This window comes from Sinohyriopsis cumingii, chromosome 17 (assembly GCF_028554795.1).
Source record: "Sinohyriopsis cumingii isolate HCF-2022 chromosome 17, ASM2855479v2, whole genome shotgun sequence".
Classification (NCBI taxonomy): Eukaryota; Metazoa; Mollusca; class Bivalvia; order Unionida; family Unionidae; genus Sinohyriopsis; species Sinohyriopsis cumingii.
In genome coordinates this window covers 54,034,785-54,054,371 of record NC_142977.1, presented here as the reverse complement: position 1 = coordinate 54,054,371, position 19,587 = coordinate 54,034,785, and the positions used below count along the sequence as shown (strand labels likewise).

At 35.9% G+C, this 19,587-nt stretch overlaps 1 protein-coding gene across 1 annotated transcript in view; it reads right to left on the bottom strand.

Moving 5' to 3' along the window:
• LOC149778770 (discoidin domain-containing receptor 2-like) overlaps positions 1–14,828 on the bottom strand; it is a 50,650-nt gene extending 35,822 nt beyond the window's left edge. Inside the window, exon 1 of the mRNA XM_089939522.1 lies at positions 14,529–14,828. Coding sequence (XP_089795648.1) covers positions 14,529–14,613 — 85 coding nt within the window. The 5' untranslated portion in view covers positions 14,614–14,828. The remainder of the gene's footprint in view (positions 1–14,528) is intronic.
• Between the last annotated feature and the right edge of the window lie 4,759 nt (positions 14,829–19,587).

Below are 19,587 nucleotides of genomic sequence, written 5' to 3'. Positions count from 1 at the left end.
GCTTACAGCGGTCATTGATTATGCCGGATAAAAACTCGCTGCTGCGATTAACAGCCAAGCAAGAAAACGAAACAACTCCGATTGAAGATTAATTCCTATTGCACCTGATGGATGTACTTACTCATCATACAGCCTGATCCAGCCAACCGGTATTGATAAGCAGAAACAGTTTACTAAGAGCCACAAAAAATGCTTCCACTTGAGAGCTTTGAAAAAGTTTGAAAAAATCACTATATTTGCACAGTTTATCTCCTTTGAAAGTTCTATTTTATTTTATATGGTTTTATTTTAATTGGACTTTGTACATATGAAAAACTCACACGATACACAAAAAAACTGTCGTTTTTTTTTTTGTTTTTTTTTTGTCTCAACCAGGCACGCGTTCAGTTCAACTGCACTTTCAGTTATAAAAGACGCGATTGAAACCTTATAATCTCTTACGGGTTAATTAAAAAGACCAAACTTATTTTGTGATGGGTTCCTTCAGTGGGCACTAAATGACTGGGTGCGGAATACTCAAGTAAGCACCTGCTCTACGGTGATGTACATTTGGTAATTATTTTGTCTTGTCGTCTGACTGTAAAGGAAGATGCTTCTTTAAAAATAAAAAGATTTGTTTTGAATAAATCACGCGCAGTATTAACTTTCATAAACATTGGTTAGCAGTCGGCCTTTTTGGTGATTTTATTAAGATTCGTACAAGTTAGAATTGGTTTATGGAGTTGTAACGAGCTGACTCTTAAGTTGTGGTCGTTTAGTTAGTTGCTAGTAAACGATTTTCTGTCGATGTAGCAGCAGTGGCGCCACTAGGGTTGGTGTCACCCAGTGCGGTAACTCATGGTGTCCACCCCATGGACCTCCATCCTGCACAAAAATTCACAACTTTTATAGACAGTTTATGTGCGGTAACATACCCGTGGACCTCCTTCCTGCACAAAAAATCAAAACTATGTGTGTGTGTGATTTAGATTTTTAACATAGCTTTAACAATTTTTGAGTCATATCACTACGATGTCTGCAGTGTGACAGTTTATAGTGATATCTAGCACTGGGGCATCATGCCGCAGACATTTGTGCATGATGTCCCACCCATTCACATTATCCTGACACCTAGCCGACCAGTCCTAACACTAACCTCTTAATGCTGAGCGCCAAACGAGGTAGCTGTAAGTACCATTTTTGTAGGTCTTTGGTATTACTCGGCTGGGGATCAAACCCACGACCTCCCGCATCTGAAGCGGACGCTCTAACCACTAGGCCACCGGAGCAGTCATAAAAAATTGCATAGACAGTCATTTTGGTGTCACCCCTCTGATGATGTCACCCGGTGCTGTCCCCACGCCCCTAGTGACGCCACTGTGTAGCAGTATTTTTATACTAGTGGTGATCTGGATGTATGGATGCAGTGTCAGCTAACATGGGTGATGGGCGCTCTTGACTTGGTAGGCCACAAAAATGTGTTTCCAGTCGGCCAACATTCCCAATTTGTCATTATCAACCCTAGCACTTTTTCACCCTGTCTAAAAAAAAAATTCCCGAAGATTTTTGTGCATATAATTGAGCTTGTTTACCATAATATGTATAGTGTTTAGTACATTACATATACAAAACATTATAATAAATATAATGTTTAAAAAGAAATTTTAAAAAATGATTTTAAAATAAATTTCCGAAAACGATTTGTGCATCTACCTGAGCTGGTTTAGCCCAATACTAGAAGTTCTTAGTACGTTATATATATATATATATATATATATATATATATATATATATATATATATATATATATATATATATATATATATATATATATATATATAGTTTATTTATAACATTTGAAAATTACCTGCCTACCCTAATTTTAAAAACACTGCAATAGGAAACACACATATTTGTTTGGCCTTAGATACCTGGTTTTTTTTAGCTGTTTCTACTTTTAAAACTTTGGGGTACCAGTATTGCATTGTAATAGTCTTCCATGGTTTTTATCATTCGCAAACAGGAGAATCAATCATTACATATCAGGTTTGTTTGAGGAATCTCTCAAAGACTGCTCATAGTACGTGAAAATCAGTTAGCAGCATTGACAGATGGCCCATTGAAAGATGGCCCATCGCAATGTTTTGCTTGTACCTTGTATCTTTGTACACTGAAAGAGGTAATACTGCATGTGATCATTTGTAGTCATTTATTTGATACTGCTTTAGACTGCGCTCTATGGCGTAGGGCTTCTTGGTTCGGCCTCAGAATAATACCAAACCAAATAGCGTGAGTGGAATCAAAGACGAGTAAAGACCATGGCATTATTCAACACGTACATTTATCAAGATTTGGATTCAGATACAGAACCTGTCAAAGAATCCTGACAACCGAAACTTAAAGGTACAATTTGAATTATGATCTAGAGGTCACGAGACAGTTTGGTCACATTAGGCAATGTTCATGTCACGTGGTGTTCAAACTGCGTCTGGTTTCCTTACCAGAACGTTATCAAATTGTACCATCCAACCTTTGCGTAATAATTTTTAAACACTTTGCACAAATATTCAGTAATGATATACTTAAAATATGTTTGAGTTTCAGTTATGTAGCTTGGATTGTTTTATTTCTACACGCAAGGTCTACAAACATTTGAATCAATAGTTATGTTCAAACACAGGAGCTCGTATCGTTGCTTACATTTGACCTGTCATACATGTAACTACAAGGGAGGACACTTGTCTCCTTCCTCGCGTGACCTATTTAAAAATAAACGCTGATATTTCAAGCTTTGCGTAGCTTAATACATTTGGTACCGATATTTAGCTCAGGCATTCGACTGTATATCCCTATCAAACGTTTGACCTAATATTGTACCTTTAAGGAATGCCAAATCATTTTCCCACGGTACCGCTCGACTGATCGCACCCACTTAATATTCAAGTTAGATCCCGCTGAATGAAATACTGTCCTCACATTGGTTAAAAGAAAATGACGTCCTGTATTTATTTATAACTTATTTTCAGTTGGCCAATGAGAAGGTAGTATTCCATTAAGCGCGTTGTTATTGCATATTAAGCGGGCGCGATCAGGGCCATGTCGAGCGGTAGCGTGGGAGCATGATTTGGCATACCTTTTGCAGTGCTGTCCAACCCGCGGCCCTGCTTTTAAATGGCGCGCCAGAGGTCGAGCAGCTATATAGTCGTTGCTTTTCAGTTTTCTGCTGCTGCCTTCGGCTTCAAGAAAAACATTTTTCAGTGACCCATGGTGTCAAAAATGTTTGACAGCACTGCCTTAAAGGTATGATATTAAGTCAAACTTTTGATAGGGATACACAGTCGAATGCCTGAGCTAAATATCGGTACCAAATTTGTTTAGCTACGCATAGCGTAGATTGAAATATCAGCGTTTATTCTTAAATAGGTCGCACGAGCAAGGAGACAAGTGTCCTCCGTTGTAGATATTATATAGTACATGTATGACAGGTCAATTGTAAGCAACGATAAGAGCCCCTATGCGTGCCAAAAATAACAAAATGATAGAAAACGGTCACGACGGATTCTCTTTTGAAAGAGCCGCAGAGTAAGAATAATTTTACAAGGGAGGTAAAACTTTCTGCAAAGCTTCAGGAAAAAATATCTTTGTTTTTTTTTTCTCCAAACGTCTCGACAACAAAATATGTCACATTTTCATCTTAATTTACGATAGTAATAATAATAATAATAATAATAATAAAAATTTTAAATTAGTAAAAATGTGCTGAGTAGATTTTAATCTCCATTTCATACTTCTCTGGCACCTGGAATCTAACAAGATACTCTCGGACTTTCAATGTGGATATAGGATCCAGATAAGCACAACTGACCATCTATTTATTAGACAAAATTACATAAAGAAAGAAAGTATAGTATCCATCTATTACCGACTTGAAGAAGGCTTATGACGCAATGTGAAATTACGGCATAAAATAACTTATTCAACCTCTATCTCAGGGACCGCCTCTATAGCTTCATATATATCTTTTTGGAAGATTGACACTTCAGACTTGCGGTAGATATTACAACCTTTATCAAAGATATCGTTAGGAGATGTGCGTACCTCAGGGCAGCATACTGTCAACCACCCTTTTCAACATCAAAGTCAACAGCGTTGCAAGATATCTCAATCCAGGAATTACCTGTTCGTTAAACTACATTGAAACCTCTCGAAAAACAAATTTTGGATCATATTTTCGGTCATTTCTTCGATGAAAGCCTTGCAGAATCTTAATGATCCGTTCATATTCCAAATCTTATAGAAACTTGGTTTGCTCATAAACTCAAAATAAAAGGCATTTTATTGCTATTGACTGCCTAATGACCTTGGTAATAAGGGTAATGAAAAGGCCGATGTAAGGCCAAAGCTGCCCATCAATCACCCATACTTGGGAAAATATGTGGAATGAAAACTCGTAACATAATAGCCATGAGAGACGAGGTGGTTTGGTGTCATTCATGTACAAGACAAATATACCCCACATTTATTTACATCTTGATGTCAAATATGGGATAGTGAATATTATACGTCAGGTAGCGTTTAAAGAGTGTGGATGTATCCCTGGAATCTTTTCCTTTTTCGTTTCTCTGTTTCCCGCGCAAATGGCTACCGCCAGTAATTAAAAAAGAACTCGAAAGTCGCACTCTAGACCCCACCCACCCCAGCCAATCATTAGTGAATCTACTTCATACCTCAGCAAGAAAATCACACAGCGTAACAATAAAATCAAATAACTGTCCGAACAAAATTCCCAATTATTGTTTGAAAATTAACAATTTTCAACTTTATTTAAAAAGTCAAACTCGACAAGCAAAACAAAAAACATTGGATCAAAAAGTGAATGCTCATGAACAATATGGCAGAAGACGGTGTCTCCATTTTCACACTGTACCTCTCACGACCACCGGAAATGTGACGCAGTTCTTCCCGAAATTATTAAATGGGATAAATACCAACTAGGTATCATTTTCATGCGGTGATAGGACTGCGATTTACCTCTTCCATAAACCATCGTGTTTTATGTATTACCCTGACCGAAAGGCTGATAGATTAAACGATGTAATGAGCTCAAATAAATTCGGTGCTAAGACATCTGCTCTTTAATGACTCTTTTCACAGACAATAAAACTGGACTCCACTTAAAAATAATGAGATAGGAATTCTATTGCCGCCCATTCTTCAAATAAATGGCCCTGAGTCTATTAGCCTGATGTCAACATGACACGGGACGTACGATATGACGAATCAGAGAAAACACATGCAGCGTACAAAGAAATTACAAATAAAAGCTAAAGTGCGATACCAAGAATTCTGTATTGTGCTCCAACAGTTGTAATAGATTAGGAAAAGATGAATTAGTTCACAAAACTGCCATCAATTCTAGTATCAGCAAATGCTTGATATTTTCCAAACAACTAAACAAACATTTTCAGTGTAAATAAAGTCGTCAGCGCTCTTTGCCCCCTCCCCCTTCTCTCTCTCTCTCTCTCTCTCATATTCAGTGTAAATAAGGTCGTCAGCGCTCTTTTCCCCCTACTTCTCTCTCTCTCTCTCTCTCTCTCTCTCTCAAATCAAAGATAAATGCAAGCAAACGCCAAATAGGACCACTAATAAGGTAATTGTGCTTGTTCTAATTATAGTCAATTTCGACAGAACTTTTATATGCAAACTACGAATATAATTTTGTTCAAAATACGTATTTCTTGCAATCCACGCATTTCAGGATAATATATATCTCCAAATTAAGCAAGAAAATTACTTACTGTATCTACTCACTGATAACTCGTGTCCACTGAAAAATGCACCGACTCCAATCTTGGTCCATGCAATTTGTTAAAAGCAACCATTAGAAGAAACAAATAACCCAGATCTCCCTGTGCATCATGCAGCGGCAGATCAGAATCTACGTTGTTTGCAGATGGCTTTGATTTCTAAGCGAGTATATACGGTAAGTATACGTGGTGGTCGGGCGATGTTCAGATTGATACAGTGTGAAGCGTAACATCTAACACTTAACACGGTATAAATCAGAGTGAAGGTAACATTAACTATTGACGGAAAAATGAACACTTGGAGGAGAAATATACAGACTCTAATTACAGAAAGTTTCAAAATTATTCTCTCTCTCTCTCTCTCTCTCTCTCTCTCTCTCTCTCTCTCTCTCTCTCTCCTAAACGATAATGAATCGCATTTAAAACAATTCTTCTAAAAGATTATGAAACTTTCAGCAGAAAAGCTGACTCAGAAAGTGCGTCTGAAAGATTGAAAACATTTTAGCAAGCTTATACCAGGACACGGTTACTATCGGAATACTGAAATCAACGTAGCCAATAGCATTTATTTACATGGTTCAGTGAACGGATCGAACAGTCACATCAACACTCCGTTAAGTCCTGCTAGCACCATCTGACGGTATAAAGTTCTTCCACCTCTTGGAGCTGCTGTAGTCCAGGCTATCTGGCCAGTCTTTCCAGCCAGTACAAATGCAACCTTTAGCCACATTTCTCCATTAGGCAGCAACTATGGGGGCGGGATGGGAGTAGGGGGTTAGGTGCGTAATTGATAACGCCTATTAACTGTCTAAGTTTGACAAAAGATCAATGTAGAAGAAGTAAAAAGCCTTGGAGTTTTAGCATATGTCAAGTAAGCAGAAGCTTTTTCTTACATTTAATGACTCTCTTGGGTCGTTCTAGTCACCTATACAGCAATAATATCTGGAAAGATACTGTATTCAGCTCTTTTGTATTTCCCTCCTATTTTTAATTGTTATGCTTTATAGCTTTTCTTTTGTTTTTCTTGTTTGTTGCTGTTGAGTTGTTTGGGTTTTTTTATTTTTGGTTTGTTTTATTTTTTGTTTCTACTGGTATGCCTTCTCAGTTTTATTTGTTTATTTATTTATTTAAGTCAGTAGGCTGGCGAGTCGAAGTAGCCTTCAGTACTCTTTGAATAATGTTAGTGTGATAAAGAGAAGTATCATGACTCTCGAAAAAGACTATTAATTAATGGTCATTCAAGTAATTGTGAACGAAATTAAGTCTACGGAAGTGCTGAAGACAATAAAATGTAATCATCGAATACGGATTCTTCCGTTTGAAAGGAAAAGTATGAAACTTAAATATAAAAACAATCCCTTCCACAATGTTGACCAATAATGGAAGGGCACTGTGTCAGTTGCATACAGTTTATACTCACTTTTAAGTCGAGTCTAACAGCAATCTGCGCAAATCTAGATTTGATGTCGCATAATGCGCCTGCAGATCTGGGTCTATGCAACTGGTTAAAAGCAATCAGCAGAATAAACGATATAGACCCTGATCTCCCAGCGTATTATGCAACGAAAGGTCACGATCTATGTTGATTGCAGTAAGGCTTGACTTATAAGTGAATACATACGGTATAATTCCTTTGCGTACTCGCAATCGTACGTAAACATTGACTCATAGCTTCGCTGGGCAAAGTAGCAAATTTTCACATGAATCTCTATAAGTCATTAAGACAGATGCCATACATACATACGTACATTCACGCACGCACACACACACACACACACACACACACACACACATACATACATACATACATACATACATACATACATACATACATACATACATACATACATACATCTCTAAATAATATACGGTAATCAAACAAACAAACAAAAAAGTCGAAAGCTCTGAAACACCTTTGGCTACGTAACTGTATTTGAAAACTATATTTGGCTTCTCGCAACGTATCTTCCTCTTCAATATAATAATAGATGTTTATTGATAAAGACACTTGGAAAAAGAAGATAATTCTTGCATCAGCCGTGTCTCACATTCTCAAGGTTCTTAAGTTTGATTTGGCTGACAGTTTTCCTTCGACATCTTGTTAAAAGCAAATGTTGTTGAAATGCCTGCGAATTGGCGATAATTTTAATCTCAGATTTCTCTCACATTCTTCAATCACACACCATCGTCTTGGCTGCCGTCATTTTGATCGAGCGCCAAGCAATTCACTTTGTAACCAAAGCTATTTTTGTCTGCGCCAGTCTCAGATGGAAGATGGAAGATTATTTTAGTGTTTAAATTATAGCCGCTATACAAAGACAACAACAACAAATCTTGTCCCATTTTATGCTGCATTCATGTAAAAGAAATATATAATTTGCTTGGAGTATACAAGGGATTATTATTATTATTATTATTTTATTATTATTATTATTATTATTATTATTATTATTATTATCATCATCATTATTATTATTATTATTATTATTATTATTATTATCCATTCATTCATTCATTTATTAAATTGTCTTTAACAAAGAAAACAAAAAAGTTTATAACTGACAAAAATGTACAACATAATGCGATTCACGTTTATGATATTATTTCAACATTCATATTTATAACCGAAGCATAAATAAGTTAATACAAAATAAATTATGCCTCGTCACGATGAACACTCGAGGAATTCCTTTGAAGATAGTATGACGTGTCAGAATGTGAGAGACATCAGGACGACCCCTTTTTATTCCTGCGGCGGCATAACACCACTCTCTCTCTCTCTCTCTCTCTCTCTCTCTCTCTCTCATTAAGTTTTGCTACTGTTGTCGAGCTAAAATATGTTGAAATATTTGCTTCACATAGGGTGTGGGCTAAATAAATTGTTGTGCCCAGTCTAAAGGTATCATATTGGAAATATGTTGAAACTAAACTAACTGAACCAGCACCTCTCCGTAATACATTATGCGTACACATATCCAATTAGTTCAGTGCGACCTATTCAGGGAAATTAAAACGTTTCAATGGAAGACATCGAATCCATGTCGGAATGTAAGCTCGGACTTAAATGTTTTATAACCTCCTCCAGTCATTCCATTTGAACTTTTTCCCTAACGCGTCCGATGGTAGGATTCGAACCCTCAACCCTTTCGGTCTTGAGTTCGGCACGCTAACCAGAGTCACCGTGTGCTCGAAATTCCAACTTGAAGTCGTTTTCCAGAAACGGACGTTACGTTCAGTGTAAGTGACCATTCATAGGTTTCCCCTTGTAAAAAAAACCTGATGGATTTTTTGCGATAAATGGAAGTTTTGAAAATGTGACTGATTTCATTTTTTTTTAAATTATATTTCGGCTGAATCGAAACTGTTATAGAAAAATATATTTTCGTTTATTATTAATCGACTAGCGCAACTTCCAAGCTTTTCTTTGACGCAACTTTTAGAATAGATACCAGCAAGAAAATAGGAAACGGAAGGAGGGCATCCATCACAGAAAACAAAAACAACGGATTTTCTTCAAAGGTTGTCGCCAAAAATAAGGATAAAATTAAATATTTGTCTCTGGAAGTCAAAACTTTCTTGAACACTTTGGGTGGTTACATTTGTTTACTTTTTATTTAATAAACGTTTTTACAAGAAAACATTTCACATGTTAATTTCCAATAAAAATAATAATAATAATAATAATAATAATAATAATAATAATAATAATAATAAACAAGCAACACTTTGCAATAAATCTTTATACTTTTGCATTTAGCAAGAGAGAGCCAGGTGTAAATTCTACAGAATATTTTTAGATCAAAATGTTCGCAATACTCGCCAAATGGTTAACTGATACACTTGTACAAATAAAAGAATTTCTTAAAATGGATGAACACCTGACCCAACGGTGATTAGAGCGTAGGGATGGATAGTAATCTCCATCTGCTGTAACGAGCACTTGCCTTCTAGAGTATCAGCGGTGGAATTCAAAGGGTAATTATGTAATGTGTTTTATAGAGTATCAACGGTGCTATTCAGAGGGTAATTACGTAACGTGTTGCAATAGAGTATACACTGTGGTATTCTGAGGGTAATTACGTAATGTGTTTTAATGGAGTTTCAACAGTGCTATTCAGAGGGTAATTACGTAATGTGTTTTAGTAGAGTATCAACGGTGCTATTTAGAAGGTAATTATATAATGTGTTTTAATGGAGTATCAACGGTGCTATTTAGAGGGTAATTATATAATGTGTTTTAATGGAGTATCAACGGTGCTATTCAGATGGTAATTACGTGATGTGTTGTAACAGATTATACACGGTAGTATTCAGAGGGTAATTACGTAATGTGTTGTAACAGAGTATACACTGGTATTCTGAGGGTAATTACGTAATGTGTTTTAGTAGAGTATCAACGGTGCTATTCAGATGGTAATTACGTAATGTGTTTTAGTAGAGAATCAACAGTGGTATTCAGAGTGTAATTAAGTAATGTGTTTTAATCGAGTATCAACGGTGGTATTCAGAGGGTAACTACGTAATGTTTTAATATGAAATCAATTTCTTTATAATATATTTATCAAGTCCCCCATGAGTGTGATAAGGTGACACATCACTGTTTGACCATTCGAAAAGGAGTGTCCAGTGACTCATTACGTTGTCCTTTGCTTTTGATAATTGTGCGGCTTAAGCGTAACTTTTGCATGATTGTAGCTCATGTAATTACCACAAAGCAATTGTAGCGGACAGGAGATGGGAGAGTTGGGGGTTTATTTCTTCAAATGATAGTTCTCACCTTACAATTATGACTACTGCATATGTGGATTTTATGTGAAAAAATATATTTCATTAAAAAAATTCTTATTATATGGATTTATTCATATATACCATTTATTTTTTTTTAAATTGGAAAGACCAAATTACTGAGGCACCTATTGCAAGACAGCATGCTATCAAACTTCATTTCTGACAAGACTCAAATCTGCTGCATCTAGAAATATGTTCCTGGAATGCGTATGCCCCACATGAGTGCCAGAAGACTGGCCTAAATACAAATCCTAACCAAAGTTAGACGGACGGACAAGTACAACCGTATGACCCTACCACTCTCGTGTTGGGGCTCATAACCGCAATAAAGGCATCATTCAAATTATCGACTCTAATCGATAAACTGACACCCAGAGAGAGAGAGAAAAACGTCAGTCTTCTGTACGTCGTATTTTTTGCTGAACAACTGTCCTACAAGTTAAAAATTGAGAAATGCATGCCAAGATGGTTCGGTAGAACTGTCACCCATTCGTACAAACATATGCCAATGGAAAAGGAATCTGATGGGGAAAAAACTGATATTTTTATCATACTACTGAAAACGGAGAAGATCCATAATACAGCACACGGAACTGATAAATGGAAAAAAGACTTTCGTCCTCGTTTATAAATTATTGTGATGTCACGCGGCTTCCTACAGCGTGACGTGATTACGTGACAATGGCCAATAGCATCCGGCGCTGCTTGCTTTCATAACACATACTCGGGCAGGCCTCAGATAATTGATATGTCAACAACGATCAATTAATTACTTTGTGATTGAAAGGAGCATTAAGGTATACATTTTCATAAATTTTAATTTGGATTTGCTTTTTCTCTTTGATTCAAAATGTTGAAAACAATTTGAACGTAGGCTTGTGTTTAATGCGAAATGGCTGAAAATAGCGTTTGAAGGTCAAACATCCACGCATGTAGGGTTTCTAGTCTAGCGATTCGGCTTGATGACGCGTACTACTTTCACGTGATGAATCACATTGGCCCTTTAAGGAAGCCGCTGATAATTTGTTTGCATTGTAACTTGTGTACATTATTGGACTGTTGAAGCTGTTGATGTTTTTGTTTGTTTGCAACCCCAGTACAGAGAAACTGGGCACAAAAGATGTTCTTAATGCACGTGTATAATATCTGGTGCATGTGCTCACATTATTTGGCCCTTCCTCGCAGTTTGGTGTAATTTCATACGAGACAGACAAGTAAACAGACAGAGACAGAGAAAGCTTTCATTTTTAACGAAAATTTTCAATTTTAAAGTTATGCTAATGCGTACTAAGCATTATAAAAGTTAAAAGCAAAACATGTTTAGATAATAACCCCTGTGCCATTTGCTGATTCTATCCGCTTTAATCGCTTATCTACCCAAGACCTGTAACAGCGGGCGATTCGTTTGACATTTATGAAGTAATCGCCAGCGACATTTAAAACAGAGTTTAGTAAAGGAAATCTAAGGGGAGATAGAGCATGTAAAAATCCTTTGAAACTTGCTGAACGCCGCTATCTTACATAACCAGCTAAATTAATACAAATATTTTACTTTTCTAATGACTTCAAAATCATATCATTAGGTCCAAAGAGTTTCGTCACAGTCGTATCTGTCGTCACAGTCGTACTTGTCGTCATAGTCGTACTTGTCGTCATAGTCGTACTTGTAATGGTAGATAACAATATAAAGGGCAGATCAATGGTTTTTAACAACACTGTTTTATACATACTGTTACAAAACGTAAATGTCGATGACAAAGTCTACAAAACAACACTGATGCATTTCCGCCATGAAATACGAGCGTGATTACGCCTATTGGTTTGAAATATAAGGCATTTTCACAGGTATCAAGGTGGGACTAAATACTGATTACTAATTGCAACCGCATAGAAAATGAACATAATTGTTGAAAGTAATTAATCATTTGAATAAATTCTAGTGCACGCATAGGTGTATGAAATAGAATTTCAGATCTGAAGACAAAGATATTGCCAATAGTGTTAAATGAGTAATGATTGTATACAACGCGACTTGGGGCTACACCTTTATGTTATTGAGGATTGTTGTTTTTTTCTTCTTCTTTCTTCCTTTTTCAATGTAATTAAGACTCGCGAGAAGAAATTGAGGGCTGTTGTTGTTGTTCTTATTGTTGTTGCTGATGTTTCTATTATACTTAATTTTATAATGATTTTATTACATGTGGCATGATTCTAGTGCATTCAATGTTTGATCTCACAAATGGCATAAAGCTAGCGCTTTTTTTTCTTTCCATGCAGAATTTAAGAGTTTTTTTAAAAAAAAAAACGATTTATAATGATTCCTCCGAGATCAAAGTAGTTCTAAACAAAATAAACAACTCTTTGTCCCATCCGAGTTCAAAGTAGATGTAAACAAATACATAAATCATTGTCCCATCATACTGAGGGGACAAATTAACTTCATTTCGTCGTTAAAACCTCGCTAATTTAATTTTGTCAAAGTTTGTTTGGCTGGATCATATAAATAAATAAAAATATATTGCTCTATCACGCGACTAATCCATAATTTAAAATCATATTTATTTTTTAAATATGACAATCAACATGTGTATTATATATATATATATATATATATATATATATATATATATATATATATATATATATATATATATATATATATATATATATATATATATGTGTGTGTGTGTGTGTGTGTGTGTGTGTGAATTAAAGCGTCAGATCTGAATTTTCTAAAATATTCCTTGTTTTGATTGCCTTGACACAAGTTTGCATATACTGCGCCAATCACTTTTCGAGAACATGCCACATTTACCTAATTCTCTTTAATTGTCGTAATATATATATATATATATATATATATATATATATATATATATATATATATATATATATATATATATATCTATATATCTTTGATAAAAATATATATGCACAAGAGCAAATTGGGGGAATAATAATGAATGTTTTTTTGCGTGTTATGCAGGTATCGAAATGGTTCATTCATTCATTCATTCATTCATTCATTCATTCGATCATTCATTCATTCGAGTCAATAATATAAACGGAAAACATTTCGAAGCACAGTTGTATTCGGAACATGTATCATCAATAGTTTGTTTCTACAAAATGTTATTATTAAAACTGTATACAGCACTATATATATATATATATATATATATGAAAAATAACTGGGTTGGCCGTCATTTTATCGTTGGCAAAATTTGCACTCATCATGAAAATGGAGTCTAATATGGGGACTAATTTTAATAATATGACAATCCTAACTAAATTTGTTTTTCATTTCCAACTATCTGACACGAAGTGATGAATAGGGTCTGATATGTCTTTGCTCTTCGATCGTACCTATCATGAAAAGTGTGGAAACCCTGGAACACCACGTTAATGATGCCGCAGTGCACCCTCATTCATAAATCAATTACAGTTGGCTCGATTTCTGAGGCTTGACAAATACCGTCGTTAGAAGGGGAAATCATACCATTAATAATGAAAGAAATTACAGCCGTAATGAGGATCGTCAGTGTAAAATACTAACATTACATTCTGACGTATACACAAACATTCATATACGTGCATGAAAGTGGATCACACTTTGCACACCGTATGCTTGAACAAGTTGACCAGCAGTATCTATAAAAATGCGGAAACAAGAAAAATATCAATTTTCTTTCCTTATTTATGACTGAAGGATATCGGTACCTCTCTCTCTCTCTCTCATCTCTGATTTCATATTAATCTTCGAAACAATCTTTGTAATAATGCTAGATATATTATACTCACGCTGACAAATAGCATAAAAGGGGGTTCGATTAATCACCTCTCAGCTCGTGTTAAACGTCTAAGTAACGTAATTGTCACGCTTAATGCGAATTGACGATCTCTACCAACAAACAATTCGATAAAACACAGTATAATTCAAATATTGACACTTACCTAAGTATAGTGACTGGACAATTAATCCAGATCCAATTAAGAAGCAAACGTAGGTAAACATTATTACATCCACAACTGTACACATGATAAGCGGTCTTTACGCAACTAGTAAAATCTAGCAAAGGCATCGGTATTCATCCGCAATGGCATTACATTTTGCCGCTTTCACTTTTCAATCTTTGAATTAAAATTCTCGTATCATTTGGACGAATGAATCTGATTTTAACTGATATCATTATTTCGAAGACTTCTTACTTCCCGATACACTGTCTGTCTTTTATGATACCATTTGGACTCCTAACATATTATGGAGCGGTATAGGCCAGTCTCATTCGATACGAGGGGTGCACAGGTTCCCAGCTGCTTAAAGTTTTCCCATACAGTGACGGTGATATATTTAGCCTTTACTACATGTCTTCAAAAACCGTTGTATCTTAAAGAATAGAAACTATGTCAACTTGTAATTAGTTGACAGTAGCACATAACGGCGAGTCCAAAAAAAAATAAAATAAATAAAATAGAAGGTTTTCGAGCTGTCAAATGTAGCAATATTTAATCTACATCAGCGCATTTTTATGGTATCAATACAAAAACACCGTCATTCATCACCATATAAACAAATGTGTGTGTATGTGTTGTTGTTGTGGGTTTGACGATATTTTGCAGCACTTGATAGGCTATCCATGGCGGCCAATATATCTTGTGTACTACGGAACCCGCGGGAAGATACTGGCAAGCTTGCTCACAAACCCAAGTTGGCCGAGCCCGAGACGCGAACCCACGCCTTTAACAAGTCGGCCACGGCACCCAGGGTGCCGCGAACATGTGTGTGTGTGTGTGAGAGAGAGAGAGAGAGAGAGAGAGATTGTAGTAAGAGACAACCTTTCAAACGACACAACAGACTTGAACAGGAATAAAGAATATGATATCGAATCAACAAAACAATGCTATTATTCTTCATTGATGGTTTGAACAGTGACGAGTGTTCCGTTGGCCTAGTGGTCTAAGGCGCTCGCCCTTACAAGTCGCTCCAGGCATATCACTTATATCCAAGTTTGAGTCTTGGCTTCACCAACCTGGACATGTGTGAAAGCCTGCCGTGGGACGGTGGCTTTTTGGGGTTCAGGGTTCTTCCTCCACTGGCCGCCATGTTTATCATATCATGTGCTGAAAAATGGCGTTAAACCCTATAAAAGCAAACTTACTTTGTGAGTTTCATTTATTTTTTTTTACTTTAATGTTGATGGAATCGGTGTGTGTGTGTGTGTGGTTCCCGATTACCGAATAGGAAGAGTACGCACCGGCTTATGGGCTCCACGCCTTTCAGGGGCCCCGCGATAACGGATCAAAATAATATTGATAAAACCTATTAGGAGATAATTTGCGAGGGGGTCCCCAAGATTTCGACTGCCTAAGGCCCACCACAGTGTTTAATCCGGTACTGTGTGTGTGTGTGCGCGCGCACGCGCGCGCGCGTGCGTGTGTGTGTGCAAGAGAGAGAGAGAGAGAGAGATTTCCAGTTTGACTATGATGGCGGTGTTCGGTGCCTCTTTTATACCTAATAGTACCGCTCCGGTGGCTTAGTGGTTAGAGCGTCCGCCTCGGTCCCGGGCCGAGTCATACAAAGACTTACAAAAATGGTATTACAGCTTCCTCGCTTGGCACTCAGCATTACGAGGTTAGTGGTAGGACTGATCGGCCTGGTGTCAGGATAATGTGACTGGGTGGGACATCATGCTACAGGTCTGCGGCATGATGCCCCAGTGCAATACATCACTATAAACTACCACACTGCAGACATCGTAGCGATATGACTGAAAAATTGTTAAAGCTACGTTAAAAATCCAAATCACACACATAACACACCTAATAGCAGGAGTTTACAATAGTGCGATGGAAGGGAGACAACTCATTATCTCTTCAATATTCTGTTCTTAGGCTATTAACGTGTGGGTTAATATATCAAAATATTTTTATATTCTGAGATCTAAACGCTAGAGCAATAAAAATACACATTAACACGGATAAAAACTATATTAAGAAACTGATTCAAATCTTTCACAGCTGCAACAGCAACAAAATTCTGCAAAAATAACCCCTAAATGTTGATGTAATACAATACAAGACTTTCCAAAAGACTTTTTTTTTCTCACACGCTGTATCATTATATAGTTGGTGGAAGGTAAAGCATTAGCCAGTTTTTATAAAGAAGAAGATGGGAAAAAAGCACAAGAGAAATAAAAAGAAAGAGGAAATGAACGTGTGTGTATTGTAAATATTATTCTGTCTGTAGCTACTTTTAGTATAATGGACTATCGTAAATGATCGGAAATGTTTTATAGATGGCATAAGAAAGGCTCTGCTAGTCTTGAGGACAAGAAAAGAAAGAGACAATAGAAAAAGAAATTCAATGTCTTGAAAATAAGGCGCATCAAGTGATTTGTTTTTTGTTTAATTGCAGACCCCGGTTTTGTAGTGAAAATACAATGCTTTTATTTTCACTGAACGCCTTTCAAAACACTATCTTTTTATTTAGAATAAGTTCTTATTTTATTTAAAACAGAATCTTGCCTACAGTTAAGCCATATGAATGATACAATATTCAAGTATACTCACGTATTCGCTTGATCAATTTACATGTCAACTTGATTGTCGCATCTGCGAATATTGAAATAACCGGTTTAAATGCCCTTAAAACCTGGTTAGTTAACACCCTTATCCAGTCTTCATATCACCTTACAATTCCCCAACCCCGATAACAACAATAATGCTTGATTAAAGTCCAATTAAAAAACTTAAATATCGTATAGACATTAGCACACGATCTATATGTTGCCTAAGTTTGTATTTTCAAAAACAGACGAGGTAATAAAAAAATAGTGTTTTGAAATGTTTGGATTAAATACCCTCTAACAAACATCTTCGAAACTGGATCTATCCATCCAACCGTTCTTACTTTAATGGACGATATGGCGTTTGATCAACTTAAACTAACTTTAATTATTCTCATAATTGCTAAAGTCGCTGTTGTTTAATTTTCGTTTTCTGGCGCAAACCAGCTCATAACACGGTTGAAATAAGGGAGTAAGTATTTTTCTTCACTCTACTACAATGCCACAGTCTTAATAAGATCAGTTAATGGTAACTCGTTTTTTTTTTCTTCCCTTAACTTCCTTAAGAATCGAATTCAATTTTTTCATTCTGGGCCACAACTGTTGTTCCTTTTTTTTCTGTAATATCAGTACTTACGTTCTTTCATTTACATAATATCATTTTAGTTGTAATGAAAATTTATTTGACTGGATATATTAGTTAAAAGTGTCCAGTTCTGAGACGAAATACGATATTTTGGAGAACGAAATAAGGTCTTCTGTATGACCTTAACTGGATTCAATAATTCTTTTGGACATTGCAAATTCCTTTTTGAATTAGCCCGCATGAGTAAAAAAAAAAAAAAACAAAGAAGAACACCGTAGGGCATGAAAATAGGAATGCAGACACCAAGTAAATCAATAATTAGGAAAACTCCCTTAATTAGTAACGAATGCGTGATCCGTTAGGTGTCTTTCATCTTGGTTACCATGGCAACTGTTATCAATGCCTCCTCTATCATCAACTCGGTTGTGTCCGAAATTGTTTCCTTAATATAGGACTTCAATGAATTTGAAAATGTGATGACGCGAGATGGAGTTGTGATTTAAATAGAATATAACAAATAGAATTATATTTCAACATTAAAATAAAATGATGGTCCACTTATATTAAAAACAGCATGACTTATCAAGTGTGTGTGTGTGTGTGTGTGTAAAGGAGTTTGGCATATTAATTATGTGAATATATCAAATTGTTTTTCGCCCGTAAGTATGTTTCACCAATAGATTATTGTTTCTGTATTACCAGGATAAAGTCGCGATTTTCTAGTTAATAGTTATTATTAAAACATCAAAATAATCAGACAGAAATAAGCATATTCACTATTTAATGTACAGTTTCTAAATTTAGAAAAAAAAGGTACACAACGTCAACCAAATTCCACCTCTCTCCATAAATAAAGAAAAACGTATGTCTAAATATGTGAAATGAGAGATACTGTATATTTTACCACTACTTGAATATATTGATATATTTGTCATTTTTTCATTATGAAAGAGAGGCGATCAAGGCCATGTCGATTTTGCTCAGACTACGATTTAATTTTTCGTGTACATCAAAATAATATTTAATAGTAGAAAATACATCAAATTAACAACGAAACCTTCCATGCCGAAATTTGAGTCTGTGGTCCAAACTCAAATGCATGCAATGTTCCCACACTTTCTAGACCGGTACTCCGCTAAGTAATAATTCGTCGACAGAGTCCTTTATGGGTTACCCTTTTATTGACGTGTTTGTACCTCTGATATGTATTGTGATGTTAACCCTGTCTTTAGCAGCAAATGTTTTTCATGTACCTAAACTTATTGTGGAATTCATGGAAGCGATTTGACTGAACGACAAACAAAATTCTTAATCCAGTCAACTACAAAAGATTCCAGTTTGTCAATTAGCATTGTCTGATCTGTTTTCACCAGCTGGGAGATAGCGTTTGACCACAGTTCGTCTGCTACCCAGAAAGATCAAAAGCAACACAGTGTCCAACCTAGCACCTTGCTGACAAATGTTTTACTATCTTTGAAGTTAATATGTTATTGGTGTGTATCTTTTCAGAAGCGCTATCAACAGTTGGCTTAATTGGAGAAAGGCCAAATTGTTCTTTATTCAAATTCCAAAATACATGAGCCCCCCCACCCATTGAGGGCAACTGCTTTTATTACTACTTTTGATCATAGAGAATGGTACATCAAGTGTTTTGACGTTGTTTCTAACTCTTGTCACTGTTTTAACGCATACAACTATATTTCCTGCTGATTGTGAATTGTGGGATCCTTGCTGCATATACAGTTTCATCAAAGATATTTTTAGAAATGCACGCAAAAACCAGTCTAAGACTAATTTAAGCAAAGATATTAAAGTAATTTATTTTACTATCGTTTACATTTCAATTTTCTCATCCAGATTT